Source organism: Pinus tabuliformis, chromosome 2_2 (genome assembly GCF_031772625.1).
Source record: "Pinus tabuliformis cultivar Carrire ecotype Pingquan chromosome 2_2, CPIR1, whole genome shotgun sequence".
Lineage (NCBI taxonomy): Eukaryota > Viridiplantae > Streptophyta > Pinopsida > Pinales > Pinaceae > Pinus > Pinus tabuliformis.
In genome coordinates, this window is record NC_142300.1 from 287,920,692 (window position 1) to 287,937,618 (window position 16,927).

The 16,927-nt window shown below is 42.1% G+C and overlaps 1 protein-coding gene across 3 annotated transcripts in view; it reads right to left on the bottom strand.

Moving 5' to 3' along the window:
• LOC149192456 (protein S-acyltransferase 10-like) overlaps positions 1 to 16,563 on the bottom strand; it is a 214,833-nt gene extending 198,270 nt beyond the window's left edge. The window contains exons 1-2 of one of the 3 annotated variants that reach the window (XM_089404604.1): positions 15,988 to 16,563; positions 15,776 to 15,890 (exon numbers count right to left, since the gene is read on the bottom strand). In XM_089404604.1, coding sequence (XP_089260730.1) covers positions 15,776 to 15,890; positions 15,988 to 16,018 — 146 coding nt within the window. In that variant the 5' untranslated portion in view covers positions 16,019 to 16,563. Of the gene's footprint in view, positions 1 to 15,775; positions 15,894 to 15,987 lie in introns of those variants that run through there. The other 2 variants (XM_089404602.1, XM_089404605.1) reach the window with 2 other exon arrangements.
• Between the last annotated feature and the right edge of the window lie 364 nt (positions 16,564 to 16,927).

The following is a 16,927-nucleotide window of genomic DNA, read 5'->3' on the forward strand; positions in this document are numbered from 1 at the left end:
CTCCCTCTCAGTCTCTACTTCCCTCCTGGAAGTTCTCTTCTAGACTTCCTCTAAGTCGCTACTTCCCTCCTGGAAGTTCTATGCTAGACTCCCTCTGAGTCTCGATTTCCCTCCTGGAAATCCGCCTGCCAACCATCGAGTCGCACCTCTCTGATCTCCTATGCACCTGCAACACTGATCTGGATTTCTTGGCTAGAAATCCGCCTAGGTAGCGACTCCCTCTACCTTGGTTTTGCCCCGTTAGGTATTGTTCTATTTCAGCAGCAACAACACCCCACCAGCTTCACTCTCTCGAATCTGTCCACAGCTTCCTATGCCCCAACAGCTGAAAAACTAAGCCTCTAGGCTCTACGCAATCCCAGCAACGGCTGAATCTACACCTCCTGGCCACAGTGTCGATCCTTCTTGGCTGAGAAAGATGACCGGGCACTGCATAGATCTAATCTGCCCCTCTTTGCCTCTACGTACGCTGACCCTCCTCCTAGCTTGAACTGATGACGCAAGCCCTCTGCGTCAACCCTTCTTTGTTGTTTTCTGCTAGGAACAACTTTTGTCACTCGGGACAGCTATTTCCGCTGCAAATTCTCTGATTCAGTTGGCGCCTTCAGCTCTCCTGTGATCTATAACCCTCTGATACCATGTTGAAATTTCTAAGTCTATCCGTTAGAAATTTAATCTGTATTCTTCTGGTTTATTTCTTCTACTTGTTAATTTCGAACAAGTTATTTAAAACATATAAATAACGAAATAAACACAATACAGACTCAACATCAACAAATCAATAGCTGAAAGAAAACAAACACACAAGTGACAACGTTATTTTTGGACAAACATCCCCAGAAAAACCCAATGCGGGAAAACCGATGCAGCTATTCTGAGGGTTTATTATTATACAGCATTTCCTTGAGTACAACTGGGTGCCAAACTGGCTCACCCAACAAAGAAAAACAACCAGCAGTAATATCTCTCTATTTGAAAACAGGTATTCAGAAAACCTTTCCCACGAAACCCTCTCTAGCAACTTTGAAGCACTGCATCAGCCTCCTGCTGCTTTGCGTCAGCCTCAAAACCTTCTGCGTCAGCCCTCTGAGGAACTTTGTAGCCTCTGGGACCCTCTGCGTCACTCCCATTGCCCTCTACGTGGATGACGCAGGCCCTCTGGCCTCTGCGTTGTCTCTGTTGGGCTCTACATGGCCTGCTCTGGCTGCTGCGTCTCGCTCTCTGTGTCTGCGCTGGTCTCTCGGCACTGTCTCTGCCTCTCTGTCTAGTACTCACTGCCCCTCACTGTTGATCACAGATTCGACATTGCTTAGCGACCCCGCTCTAGCAAATCGAATGACTGATCACTCTGATGCATTCTCCAACTGACCCTCAAGCTTCCTCTTAAACTTTTCTTGTTGGTCCTTGAACGGCCGAGATTACATCTCTAATCAACGGCTAAGATTAGATTTGGCTTGATCCATGTCTTTTAAAACCTTCTAACCCAGTTTTATATTAATACCCATTAATATTTTATTTTTCCTAAGTTTAGACTTAGGAACTCCATTAAAAATATTAATTATTTTAATATCTCATAAACCGGGTAGAATCTGTCCAAACCATTTCTGGGTCTTGGAGATCTCATGTGCTTTAGCCACTCCACCAATTTTCATGGCTAGAGCACATTCGATGCTACCCCAAATCAACAATTATCTGGTTGCAACACTTTCTTACAAAGTTTGGCATACAGTTCCATCGCTTGACAGTCATTTGGTGTGACAACCAGAGTACTTTCTACTTTTGCAGAGATCCAGTCTAGGGACAGCATACCAAACACATTAAAGTTCAGATGCACTTCATTCGAGGTTTGATCCACGATGGTATCATTGATTTGAAATATCATTCCTCCGCCGAACAAAGTGAAGATATCTTCACCAAGCCCTTCACAGAACAACAATTTGCAACATTGCGAGATCTTCTTGGTGTGAAGGCAACAATAACTGCCTAGCAGTTGTCTCAGTAGAATTTGATGGGGGGGCTTGTTCCCACTATGTTTTCCCTCTTTCCTCTTATTTTTTTCTTATTAGGTGCATTGTATATTGGGTACCTAACATGGATACATATTTCTGGGACCCACTTTATTTAATTTTTCACCTTAGTCAAGCTTTAAGGGGGGTATTGGTGTATATAAACATCTCTATGTATTTTCCCTATTTAGTCACGTGTCTCTTAACTTGGAAACATCACCATGCATTGGATTCCTCACCATAAGTTAAGAGATAGTTGTACTCTAGTCACACTTAGTTGTACTTCAGTCGGACTAGTGGAATGGAGTCATGCATGAGCCATGAAATAGTTAATTGACGATTGTGTGTTAATGATAGTTAACAATGACTAGGTGTCAGTTGAATTCAGTACAATTCCACTTATGCATGTTGATTCCCTAGTTATCTTTGGGATTCTACCAGTTCAGTTTTGAGTTGACTAGTTAACTAGGCCTATACTTGAGAGATGTTATCCATGCACTATGACACCCAACCAAGGAACATGTCTTCATGGAGGCTATATATCATTGTAATATTGTATTATACTTCATTATTTTATATAGAGATATAGAGAGAAAATCTCTTTTGCAATCTTTAGTTATTAGCTTGCAACAATTGTTACTTCTTTTTCCACCTAGACTCTCCGCAGGTGTAACACAAAATTTCACACATCATACATGTGTGTAGGCTTCACTTAGGCTTCATGGAGTCGGAGATCCAAGGGTGCTAAAATTTCAAAACTCGAAAATCTTTAATATTTAGGCTCTGATAACTAACGTAAGTACATTGTACAATTATTAAAAATGCAAACACTCACAAACAATGAAGGGAAGAATGCAATTAGAAAGCATATTTCCATAACTATACATGTACATTGTAATGTCCCTTCTTTTAGTGTTCCTCATGGCATGGTTAGGATGGACTTTTAGGGCCGGGGCAGACAGGTCACAGGTGCAGATTAGTGGGCCCAAGGGCTTCTGGAGGTGTTTCGTGGAGTTTTGAGGAGTTTTTATCAAGTCCGATGACATTCACTTGGTATATTCCATCGTCCACATAGTTTGCCTTTCGTTCTGTTGCATTTCGACAACTTTCAAAAAATAGCATTATTATGGGGCCTAGCTTAATTAATTATGCTCGAGGTGGCATTCCGAGAAGATTATTTGATGGAACACCTTAGTGTAATAGCTTGTTGGAACCGGAATGAGAAGATCTACAGGATGGGATGCTGAGAAGTGACTTCTAGTGGTCGAAGAGAGTATGGTGGCAATTTATCATTTTCCTTAATTAAAAATGACTTTAATTAGTCATTTAATTAAGGAAAAATAATTAATTGGAGGAAAAGGCCCAAAAATGACTTAAGTGAAATAAAATTAAAAAGTCACTTAAAATAAAGTCAATGGAGGAGCTTCTAGAATAATAATAAAATAATAAATTAAGATGCTTCTAGAGGCTTGGAGATCTATCCATCAGATATATAAAAGAGGAAGAGGAGGCCATTTAGAGACATCTTGGATTTGTGTCTTCTTGTGGAGAGGTTTGAGAACCCGGTTTTCTACTTCAGCAATAGCCTCAGGACGAAAACCCTCGGGTGATTCAGTGAGGTTGGGCAAGTACCCACCTTCCATTGGTAAATTCATCCAGAATTCACAGAAGAACTTGGTAGTGCATCTCAGATCAGTTTGGAGCACCAGCATAGTAGTGCAGCAGATTATCTTGGAGGCCAGCGTTTCATCTCAGCTATTTTAGTTGTATGTGCATGTAACCCCAGTTTATATATTATAATAAAAGCTGAAATTTTTCCTATTCATTGTGCTATTGGATTGCAGTGCTCTATTTGTTTATTTTTACATCGCAAGCTTTTGTTTATGAAAAGAAATTTTATTTCTAAGTTAAAATTTCAAGGGAACCCCAAATTGTTCCATTTGGGACATTATAGTGGTATCAGAGCTTCGGTCTCGGCTTAGCCTGCGGGTTTTCAGTTTCTAGTTGCAACGATTATTGTCGGTGGGTTTTGGTGTTCCTACCAGCCTAACGGTTTCAATTGCAAATATTATTGTTTGAGGGCTCGACAAATTTTCCTTAATAAGCGTCCGACAAATTTTCTTCTAAATTGCCTTTGGCTCAATAACGATCTGACAAATCGATAAAGGGATTAGAGAAGGGCCATGAAGGATGCGCACGCCAAAATTATTTTATGAGGGGGCCGCAAATATTTTGAATGTCAAAGTACCATTGTAAAATTAAAAAGGTCGTGCATGTCAATTATTTTGTCGTGCATATCAAATAACTGCAGGTTGATTATTTAGGAGTGGCAAGGGTTTCATGAAGAAAATTGAAGGTCATCCCAATTTTGTTGAAAGGGTCCAAGTATTTTTTTTATCAAATGGGTCCATGAGTAAATGCCAGATCAATTGTCATTCAAAATCCGAGAAGCCGAATTACCCCACGTGCGTAGGAAGCCAAAGTGGGTGTTGCCATCTGATGAAGCTGGGGTCGTAAATATCATGAGGGCCACTTTGGGTAAAGGGGAAATTATTTCAAAGGCCAAAGTCGAGTTAATTCATATTTTCCCTTAAGTGTGACTTCCATTGATTAAATCATAGTCACAAAACTAAGAGTGAAGGGCCGATTACAAAGCTGGCAATGCAAGTAACAGGGTATCATGTTTTGAGAGCTTAAATCATATAGAAGGGGCGATGGCCAAAGTTTATTAAAGTCATCGATTAAATTTTTAATTTTAAAGAGGCCAAAGATTTATTTGGTTTGAAACCTAAAGTTTGGCAAGGGCTATTGTTGGTCAGATGTTTATTTGGTAAAAGTCGTGGAATAAATTATTTAGAGGCCACATCATCACATTTGCTAAGAGCCGAATTCATGGACGTGTTTGTGCCTTGGCGAAGGATTCCATATGCAGTTGGGTTGTTCAGAATGTGAGCCAGTGCGATGTAACCCTTTGGGCGTTTGCTCTCTTCTGCCAACTATTCTGTTTGGTTGAGCGTGCATTTTCTATTGTTGAAGTATCTGTAGTGGATCAAATTTGAATTTCATGTTGTTATCCAAGGCAACGTAAGATTATCCCTTGTAGTAAGGGCGTGTTTCCCTCTGGACCAAATCCCATTAAATCAGTGGACTGAATTTCAATAAATTTGTAGAAGGCCAAGAGCCTATCTCTCCTGCGAGCCGAAGGCATTCTTTACCTGAAGTCAAGCCACATTAACACTGGAAGTTGATTGTTGTCGAGGGCATGAATCATTGTCAGAACAAGACTGTAAGTTTGTTAGGGACGCAATTTGCAGGCCGAATTTCATCCTCAAATTTTGAAGCTCCAACCTGAATCTAAATCATTCATTTAAGGACAATGACCGTATTTAGCGTTGGGTCACTAAGCATTTGGCAGAAACAATCGCGTTATTGCTTCAAAGTGGCGTTTTTAGCATGTAATTGATTACGGCTGAATTGCTATCTTTGGGACAATGGAACCGCTTCGGAATTTTCCAGTGCAAGACAATTTGCAGAGTTCGTCATTGAAGGAAGTCGAATTTCTGAAGAAGGGAACGAGTGCACCTTGTCTAGAGAATTTGAATGTTTGGGAGCCATCGTTTAATATAACAGAACTTAGCTTCTTCAAGCCTGTAGCCATCGATTTGAAAAGGTCGAGTTGCATTTACCTGTAGCAACCTAAGATTCGTTAGTGGCTTGTTTTCAGAAGGGAACTGAATCTTCTCTCATTGTTGTCAAGAAGAAAGAATGTATTCCTTCAGCGCAAAGGCTAAGCTCTATCCCTCTTACTCAGACCGGTCCACACCTTAAAGACCGAAATTTTGACTGCAAGGAGGCCGAAGCTTTCACTGTTGTGCATGTATCAGTCCTGGAAATACCCATCTTTGAGCTGCGTTGAAGACAAGGAGAGCTGATACGTATATGCCAGGTTCCAATTTAGCTTTGTTTATAAAATTTTATTGTGCTCTTTGAAACTCCTCAGTCTTATTTATTATTCAAAGGAAGTTTGTCCTTAAACTGCTTTAAGAAATTAAATTTAGTAGAAGTCACAGTAGTAACTATCACATTTGAGAGCACTGAACCTGTAAGGGGTGTTAATGAGAGTCTGGCTACTAAAGCCCATTTGTGCAAAGAGTGTCTTTGCTATGTATTTACTCCTGTAGCAGGATTGAATGTTATCATAGTGTTGAGTTTGTCACTACAGTTTGCCATATTTTAAGCCCTGGCTAAGGGATTACCAAGTTTGGTTGATGGATTGAGTCATGATATAGCTTTGATGCCATGTGAGAAGTATGTATATCGAGTCATTTGGTCATATTTTTGTTGTGCTATCAGTTTAGTCTTGTAGGAGTCAGTTTGATGTACTCACCATCATTGAACAACTAGACATGGATCAAACCTTTATAAACTCCCTTAATAAACCAGCAGCAGAAATCAGCAGACCCTTCTCAAAGGGACTCTATGCCAGTCTTCAGAAAAACAACCAAGAGATGTCCAGGAGGGGTAGGAAATAGGAGACAAGATTTTCACACTTGGGACAGATCTAAAACGCATGAGGGTCACATGGAAAGTTCTCTTCAAACTTGATGAACTAGATGCCCTCCTTTCCAAAGTGAGTCAGTTAGAAGGGAAGAAACTAATTGGGCTCTAAAACCAGCCATGCTTGCTCTCATACAACACAGATTCTTGGAGGAACCGTGTGAAGGGGTTAGACTTCCAATTTCATCTTGTCTCAATAATATCATGAGACTAACTGCCCCTATAGCTCCTTACAATGATGATGTTATGAGGAGAGTTTTCAGACCAGTAATAGAAACTTTCCAGGATTTGGAGAACAGTGCAGGCTCTACCTTTGGAAAGAGCTTGAGATTTTAGAAGTTATGGCCATGACTAGGTCTTATGAAATCCTGTTTGATCTAGAGTGTGATGGTTTGATCCTGCAGATGTTCCAATGCTTCTTCAGCATTAGGAAACATCATCCTGACACAGTCATAGCACACATGCAGTCCATCATGTCGTCATGTATGAGAGGTCATGATACCATTTGTCGGGAGTTGCAGTCTCGATTGTTGTCTGTTTGGAGGAGAGAGCAGTTGGTCTCACCTACTGCTTATGAGCTAGCTGAAAGGTTGGTTGAGCAGAACATTAGGTTGTTCAGGAGACAGTTGACCAGGGAGGAGTTGCTCAGATTTGGTGGATCATGAAACAAGAATGAACTAAGGAGGAAGGGACTTTGCTTCATCTGCAAAGGACCTTGGGGACCTGACCACTCATGCTTGAATGATACTGAGGAGATGACAGCGGTAGAGCAGGGAGATATTCTTTATGTCTGTCAGGATGAGGACTCTTCTTTGGATGAGTCTGTGGGATCATATGAGGATGCCTCTCCGGAGCATGCATAGTCATGTGGAGCTGTTAACAACAGGCCAGATTTATATTCTAGTGCGTATGGTGAGCAGTCAATGGACCCTATGGGAGACATTCAGGATGATGGATCACCAGTAATGTTTCAGCAGGAGCAGCATATGGTGGAGCATGAGTCAACTCAGGAGGATGATATGCACAGTATGCATGATGAGCCTTTTGGGGAGAGCTAGTTGGAGGTTCATGTTGAGCCCATGATGGAGGAGGATGAGCAGCCATCCTTGGGGCCAGCCATTGATGAGGAGCAGACAAATGTGCAGACAGCTAACAGGGTGGCAGTGTTTGCAGGCACATGTCTTCAGGAGGTGCAGAGTATGACATGACAGTTTTCTAGGAGATTGGTGGGCTGGAGGAGAGTGGAGTTTCCCATCAGACAAGGGAGATGGCAGTGCATCCATCTTTGGGTCTACCCATTGATGAGGTGCAAACAGATGTAGTGGCAGCTAGCAAAGCTGCAACATTTTCAGGCAGCAGCCCTCTCCAGGAGTACATAGACAAGGCTTGCAACACAGTTTGCCCACTTTTTCCCATTAGAGGGAGAGAGGCAGGATTTCTTGGACATGTTTTGATTGACCGGGTAGAGCATCAGGAGTTGAGCGTGGACCAGTATCAGCATAGCAACATATTCCTTGCACAAGTGTCCACACGTTAGATTGGCAGGAGATCATGGGTTGGTATCCTATTGATGGAGTATCATTTTTAGTCAAAAGCATTATATTGCAGGAGCCCTTAGAGGTGAGGGATATTACATGCTTCAGTTGGCAGCAGGATGTAGGTTAGCCACTCATCAGTGTTTCAGCACAGCATCAGCATGATGAGATTGACCTTGGTTTATGCCAAGGGTTGGATTGGAGAGAGGTGATGAGTTGGTATGTGGTGGATGGAGCAGCATTCATGGTTGGAGTTATAGCACAGTAAGAGCCATGGAGCCTTGATACTTGTTCTTGGTGGCATTGGGATCCAGGAGGATTTGTTGATGACAGGTTCAGTCAGAGATTGGTCTGGGATCCAGGCATTGAGGGGTCTGTTCAAGGTGGGTTGATACAGAGGCAGAGCATCACCCAGTGGTTTGTATGGAATCCGGGCATTGGGTCTCAGTTGCGTTGGGCCACTAGATTGGTCCACAGATTTGGATTGCTTGAGGGCAAGCAATCTTAGGGCGGGAGGACTTGTAATGTCCCTTTTTTTGGTGTTTCTCATGGCATGGTTAGGATGGATTTTCAGCGTTGGGGCAGACAGGTCACAAGTACAGATCAGCGGACCCAAGGGCTTCTAGAGGTGCTTCATGGGGTTTTGAGGAGTTTTTAACTTTTTATGAGGTCCAATGGCATTCGCTTGGTATATTCCATCATCCACATAGTTTGCCTTTCGTTTCGTTATATTTCAACAACTTTAAAAAAATAGCATTATTATGGGGCCTAAGTTAATTAATTATGCTCAAGGTGGTGTTCCGAGAAGATTATTTGATGGAACACCTCAGGTGATTCAGTGAGGTTGGGCGAGTACCCACCTTCCCTTGGTGAATTCGTCCAGAATTCACAGGAGAGCTTAGCAGTGTGGCTCAGATTAGTTTGGAGGGCCAACATAGCAGTGCAGCAGATTATCTTGGAGGCCAGCTTTTCATCTCAGCTATTTTGGTTGTATGTGCATGTAACCCCAGTTTACATATTATAATAAAAGCTGAGAATTTTCCTATTCATTGTGTTATTGGATTGCAGTGCTCTATTTGTTTATTTTTACATGGAAACCTTCTGTTTATGAAAAGAAATTTTATTTCTGAGTTAAAATTTCAAGGAAACCCCAAATTTTTCCATTTGGGACATTACATACATTCTATATTGTACTAGATATTTATAGAAGTACAAAATTGGTGGAGGATGATCATCTTTGACCAAGTTTGTTAAGCATACAATCAAAAACTAAGGAGTTGGGTGAGTGGTCATCTTTTAACAAGTTGCCTACGAAATATTTTCAATGAGGTAGGTGATATACAAAATACAAGAATATCAAAGGGTAAAATACAGATATAATCCATATTTGAACCAATTCCACTAGGAAGTAGGGACCACATCTCATTGAATCAACAACTTACCATCTTCTCAAAGGGCATATTATTCTAGATATGTAGCTAGGCCGATGGAATAATTCACAAGGCATTAATGTCTAGAGAATGTGAGAGAGAGGCTCCTCTGCATGTTGATTTGGGGTAGCATCAGATCTGCTCTAACCATGAAAATTGGTGGAGAGGCTAAAGCACATGAGATCTCCAAGGCCCAGAAATGGTTTCGGGAAATTCCATCCGGTTAGAGAGATATTAAAATAATTAATATTTTTAATGGGTTCCTAAGTCTAAACTTAGGAAAATAAAAATATTAATGGGTATTAATATAAAACTGGGTGAGAAGGTTCTAAATGACATGGATCAAGCCAAATCTAATCTTAGCCGTTGATTAGGGACTTAATCTTGGTTGTTGAAGACTCAACAGAAAAAGTATAAGAGGAGGCTTGAGGGTCAATTGGAGATACACCAAGTTGATCAGTCAGTTCGATTTTCTGAAGCGGGGTTTGCTGAGAGAAATCGAACCAGTGATCAGAGTTGTAGCGAGGGGCAGTGAGTGCATAGCAGAGAGGCAAAGATAGTGTCGAAGGACCAGCGTAGAGGCAGAGAAGGCTACATAGAGCCAGCAGGAGCCACACAGAGGGCCAGAGGGATTGCACAGAGGCTACCAAGGCCTGTGTGAGTGACGCAGAGGGCCAGAGAGCCTGCGCAGAGCATCATAAGGCTGACGTAGAGGGTTCCAGGCTGACGCAGAGCCTCAAAGAGGCGCCGGAGAGATTTTCGTGGAGTAGACTTGTTGAATATCTGCTTTCGAAGAGATGTATTATTGCCCGATTGATTTCTCTTTCAGGTGAGCCAGTTTGGCACCCAGTTGTACTCAAGAAAGCTGCTTAATAATAAAACCCTCAGAACTGCTACACCGGTTTTCCCAAGTTGGGTTTTTCCGGGGACGATTGTCCAAAAATAACGGTGTCCCTTGTGTGTTTGTCTATTCTTTCAGTTGATGATCTGTAGATGGTTGAGACTATACTTGTGTTTATTTTCAGTATTTATATGGTTAAATAACTTGTTAAGTAATTAAACAAGTAGGTGAAATAAACCAGATAGTGCAGGAAGAATTTCTAATGGGTTAGACTTATAAATTCCAACATGGTAGCAGAGCGTTGCAGATCACAGGAGAGTTGAAGGCACCAGCTAAATCAGAGAATTTGCAGCAAAAACAGCTGCCCTAAGAGATAGAAGTTGTTCCTAAGCAGAAAGCAGCAGAGAAGGAGTGACACAGAGGGCCTGTGTCATCATTTCGAGCCAGAGAGAGGGCTAGCGCAAAGGCAGAGGAAGGTAGAAGAGGCCCACAAGGAGCCACGTCATCCTGCTCAGCCAGGTAGGAGTGACGCAATTGGCTAGAGGAGCGATTTAGCTTTGTCGGGATTGCGCAAAGCTAAGAAGCTCAGTTTCTTCAGTTGCTGGGGCCTAGGGAGATGTGGGCAGATTGTGGATTGTGAAGTTGGTGGGGTGTTGTTGCTGTCAAGACAAAACCGTACTTAACAGGACAGAACCAAGGTAGAGGGAGTCTCTACCTAGGCGGATTTCTAGCCAAGAAATCCAGATCAGTGTTGCAGGAGCAAAAGGGATCAGAGAGGTGTGATTCGACTATTGGCAGAAGGATTTCCAGGAGGGAAATCAAGACTGAGAGGGAGTCTAGGAGAGGATTTCCAGGAGGGAAATCAAGACTCAGAGGGAGTCTAGAAGAGAACTTCCAGGAGGGAAGTAGAGGCTCAGAGAGAGTTAAAGAGAAGAGCGGATATGGCAATGAACAGACTGAGGGATCAGGACAGGCTAGATGGGGCATCCAACTTTGTCATCTGGAAGGCTAGAATCCTGTCTGTTCTGGATAGATATCGCATCAAGGCCTTCACCTTGAGAACCGTGGCTATCCCAGTTAACCCAGCTGATAACAAAAAGTATGAGGATGCAATGGCCAAGGCAAAGTGCACAATCCTTGATGGGGTTAAGGATCATGTAGTTCAGCATATTGCCGAGAAGAATACGGCAAAGGAGATGTGGGATACCTTGACAACATTGTATCAGGGCACTTTCGTGCAGAGGAAGATGCTACTGAAGAATCAGTTGTGGTCGTATCAGATGCAGAAGGGGGAGCAGATAGATCACTTCCTTAGCAGGTTGCAGGAGATTCGGGACCAACTTACTTCCATAGGGGCCACGTCGGATCAAGAGTTAATGGTGAGGACCGCCTTGAATGCAATCTCTGAGGAGTGGGAGACATTCGTCCAAAGCATTTTGGGCAGAGCGAATCTTCCAAGATGGGAAGAGTTGTGGGCAGCTCTTCGCCAAAAAGAGATTAGACGGCTGACCAAGGCAAGAAGTAGCAGCCAAGGAGGTAGAATCAAGAAAGAGGAGGAAGAGGATGCGGCTCTGGCATCTGCGGGACAGCAAGGGAAGAGGAAGAAGGACATCTCCAAGATAAAGTGCTTCCATTGTGGGGAGCTGGGCCATTATGCAACCCAGTGTCCCAGGAAGAAGAATAAGGGAGAGGCTTCTGACTCCAAGGCAACGCCGACTAAGGCGGAGAAGGAAGTGGAGATTGATGACAATTGTGCCATGAGTGCTCATGTACCTCTAGAAAAGAGGTGGGGTGACATCGAGCTGTAGTCAGGAGGACTACAGGAGATGAGGGGCAAGATCCTTGAGGTACCCAAACTCTTGGATCATATATGGCTACGGAAGCCCCGAGTGACAATAACAAAATGACAGATGTTGGTAGAAGCAAGATGCGGATGGAGCGGCAAAACAGTACTAGAGTGCAGGGATCTATAGCAGCGCAGAGAGGGTTGCAGCATTGCGAGAGGCACAGAGGAGGTTGCAACAATGCAAGAAGGCACAAAGGTGTTTGCAACAGTGCGAGAGGCACAGAGTTGTTGCAGCAGCACAGAGGAAGCAGAGGGAGCACAGGATAGCAGCAGAGAGAGCTTCAGCATCAGGAGGGCTTCTAACCTGACAAGGATGTCAGTAGTTGGATAGATTAGTTACCAATGTCTCAATAACTGAGTTGCAGTGCAGCAGTAGCAGTAGTAAGTGCTATGGGCAACACGATGCAACATGATGAGAGAGGGATGCAGTGCAGATGCAGTGTTGGGAGAAAGGACCAGCAGCAGCACGGATGCAGAGGGAGCTGCGGTACAGATGTAGCAGTGGCAGTGGCAGGGCCATGGGCAGCAGTACAAGAGGCAGCGATGCAGAGGATGTTGGGCAACAGGCCAAGCATCATCACAGGTACCAGTGCCGGATGATCAAGGTGATGTTCAGTGGTGGAGCATTACTAGAGCACATTCCTCGCTAAGAGGGAGTGTTGATTTGGGGTAGCATTGGATGTGCTCTAGCCATGAAAATTGGTGGAGAGGCTAAAGCGCATGAGATCTCCAAGACCTAGAAATGGTTTGGGAAAATTCCACCCGGTTAGAGAGATATTAAATAATTAATATTTTTAATGGGTTCCTAAGTCTAAACTTAGGAAAATAAAAATATTAATGGATATTAATATAAAACTGGGTGAGAAGGTTCTAAATGACATGAATCAAGCCAAATCTAATCTTAGCCGTTTATTAGGGACTTAATCTCGGCCATTGGAGACTCAACAGAAAAAGTATAAGAGGAGGCTTGAGGGTCAGTTGGAGATACACCAAGTTGATCAGTCAGTTCAATTTTCTAGAGCGGGGTTTGCTGAGAGCAATCAAACCAATGATCAGAGTTGCAGCGAGGGGCAGTGAGTGCATGGTAGAGAGGCAGAGATAGTGTCGAAGGACCAACACAGAGGCAAAGAAGGCTACGCAGACCCAGCAGGAACCACGCAGAGGGCCAGAGGGATTGCGCAAAGGCTACCAGGGCTTGCGTGAGTGATGGAGAGGGCCAGAGAGCCTGTGCAGAGCATCATAGGGTTGACGCAAAGCCTCAGAGAGGCATTGGAGAGATTTTCGTGGAGCGGACTTGCTGAATATCTACTTCCGAAGAGAGGTATTACTGCCAAATTGATTTCTCTGTCGGGTGAGCCAATTTGGCACCCAGTTGTACTCAAGAAAGCTACTTAACAATAAAACCCTCAGAATTGTTGTACCGATTTTCCCAAGTTGGGTTTTTTCGGGGACAATAGTCCAAAAATAACAGTGTCCCTTGTGTGTTTGTTTATTCTTTCAATTGATGATCTGTAGATGGTTGAGACTATAATTGTGTTTATTTTCAGTGTTTATATGGTTAAATAACTTGTTAAGTAACTAAAAAGTAGGTGAAATAAACCAGATAGTGCAGGAAGAATTTCTAACGAGTTAGACTTAGAAATTCCAACACTGCAGAGAACACTGAGCTGACCTGATCAATGTGTAATTCGAATTCGCAGTAGCTTCATAAAACAACTTGCTGGACAAGTCTCTTTTCATGATGATAAAAAGGTGCAAATATTTTGGACATGGAGTGCTCTCTTCAATCTTGAAGCTTTTTGTCTTCCTCGTTTGAAAATTCCATTGGATCACATAATCACAGTGAAGAAGGCTGTTTAACCGAACCAACCAGCCATAATTAAGACCATAAGTGGAACATGGAGCCTGGAGGATCGTAGTAATGGATTACATTGTTCAGTTACCCATCGATCACCTAGTCCAGACGAAGGAAACTTAAAAGACACTTGGAAATTAAAGAATTATATAAGATCAACTTTCATTTAGGGTGGGTTGAGAATAATTGACCTCCGAGCCAAATGCACTCTTCCTTCAGCTAAGTGTTTCTTCAAGCCCACAAATGAATTGAAGCCTAGATTACTATAGAAAGGAGAATAGTTGATAAAACCCAAACAAGCGCTGAGTAGGTTGACTGTGACATACCTAAGACGAAGGAAACTTAAAAGACACTTGGAAATTAAAGAATTGTATGAGAACAACTTTCATTCGGGGTGGGTTGAGAGTAATTGACCTCGAAGCCAAATGCACTCTTCCTTCAACAAAGTGTTTCTTCAGGCCCACAAACGCATTGAAGCCTAAATGATTATAGAAAGGAAAATAGTTGATAAAACCCAAACACGCGCTGGGCAGGTTGACTGTGACATACCTAAGTTTTCAGGTCCCAGGATGCAGTTCAATAGCTGGCCAATATGGTTGGCAACTCCATGGAAAAAATGGTGGAAATACCTAAGAAGGCTGCCATGTTTAGCATTGGTAGGAATGTTGAGCCTAGGGTTTATGAAAAACAATTCAAAAAAAGGGGGGGAATTACCACAGAACATGGTGACAAAATTAAGCATCCTCTGTGTTCAGCCAAAATCTGACGAAATTAGTCATCCCAAGACAGTTTTCCTCCGCTTAAACCTAATAATACCAGGGAAGTGGGCATAATCTTTCAAAACTAATACTCGGGAGACTGGAATGTTTTGGCAAACACCTTTAGGCATATTGTTTCCTGAAATGTTTCATTTGTTCTTCATAATTGAAAATTTCAAAAAATGGTTCTAAAGTGCTCCACTAGAGTTTGAGCTGTTTCATGTTGCCTATTAGGTGGGAAAGGCTGCTTTTTCTGGGAGCTATAAAGTTATTCAAGACAAGAAAAGGTTCTCCTATAAATTCAGAGAGCTTTATAATAACGCAAATATATTAAAAAGAATCGCACGTGATGTCCACGGCATTATATAGCTTCTGCATGTCAAAACTCTATTGCTTCAGGTCTTCGTTTCCATTTCCTATACACGGTGATCGTCCAAGGCCGGTAGCGACCACTCAAACCACGGTGACTCGTGAGAAGAGGGGTCTTTAAGCCCTGAGATTCTCAGATCAAACTAAAAAGCAAAAGGGGAAAAATACCGTTTCCCTTAAAGCTACTGTTGTTAACTACCAACCAGTCTTGCCTGATTGAGGATAGTTTGGACAAATGTCTCCAGACACTGCTATTCTTATTTAAAAAGTATTGTAAACACGACAAAATATTCAAGAGTCTCTTACATGAAAACAGTTGAGAAGCACAATTTCGTAATCAAACAATGCTACAAATGCAAATCAAGATAAAATCACAAGTCCTTTATGTTCTAAACCACATGCAAAACATAGAAAAATCAGGAGTACATAGGTCCACTATATATTAGACATCTGTTATAAGTCAAAGCATAAAATACCGCATTCGGCATGAAAATCATCAACATCAACTGAAATCACTAAACCAGGCTTACAGACAGCAAATGAGCTAACATTAATTGCTGGGATGGACAAAGGAATACCAAGGTTGAAGACAAGTTTGTTGAATTAATTGTGGGTCCAACAGAAATAGAGCTCCCGGCAAAACTACATGCAGAATAACAATTGAAGCCTGCCATCGCCATGATGATCCCTTAGCTGCTGACACAAAGCAACCATTGCCAAATAAAGTCTTCAATTAATCATTAACAAAATTCAAAACCAGCCACGAAATGGTTTCAGTAATCATATCTACCTGGAATGCTCCAACTGAAATCGATTGGCATTTCAATTCGAGCTCTCTCGACCTATATTCCCCTTCCAAGATTTGCCTGCGTTGGGCTTCGGCATCGACACAAAAACTGGAAACCCGAGTGTTTATTCACCAATTTAATTTCATTTCATTTGATCAGTAAACAGCTACTTTACGAATTGATCCAACCTCACCGATCTTTCATACTGACATTGTGAAGTAGAGTGGAGTAGGGAAAACAACCATACATACTCCAACATAAAGAAAATAAATTAAAGAGCGAAAAAACGAGGAGTCGCAGTTGGAGTTAGGATGAATGATCGAATAAATGGATGCAAGATGCTCAACGACCTAAATGAATAAATCCATTCTTTCATTTATCCAGCAGATACTTGTCGGAATCCCCAAACGTTACTCGTCGCCTGCCTCGTTTCGAGGCTTTTGTCTTGGATAATAGTTATAACGACACTGGTCAGAGAGACTTCCATATTTTCTAAGTTATTCCTGACTGTACGCATCCATCATGCATGTGAAGGCTGACGTCTGAAAATCGATAATCAAACTTCACACTAACTAAATTGGATAACTGAAATTTGATTCGGTGATAATAAGAGACTTCATTAAGTTTTCGGTGATTTTGTCGATAATAAGAGATTTCGTGAAGGTTAAGGTTACTTATTGGTTTGTGCGAGTTTTTATTTTCATTTTCATGTTTTAGTTTTAAATATCACAAGACCAGGTTGAGGGTGGGAGACATGACCAGGTTGCAGCTCGGAGTTAATTGCGAAGGAAACCACTATAATCATAATTTAGGTTTATAACATAATTTAAATAATAGTATTTGAGTTTGGGTAGATTTTTTTCCATCCAATGAAGAGAATATAAGATTAACAATGTTTCGGCATAATTGTTTACTTATTAAACCATCAATATTAGTTTTCTT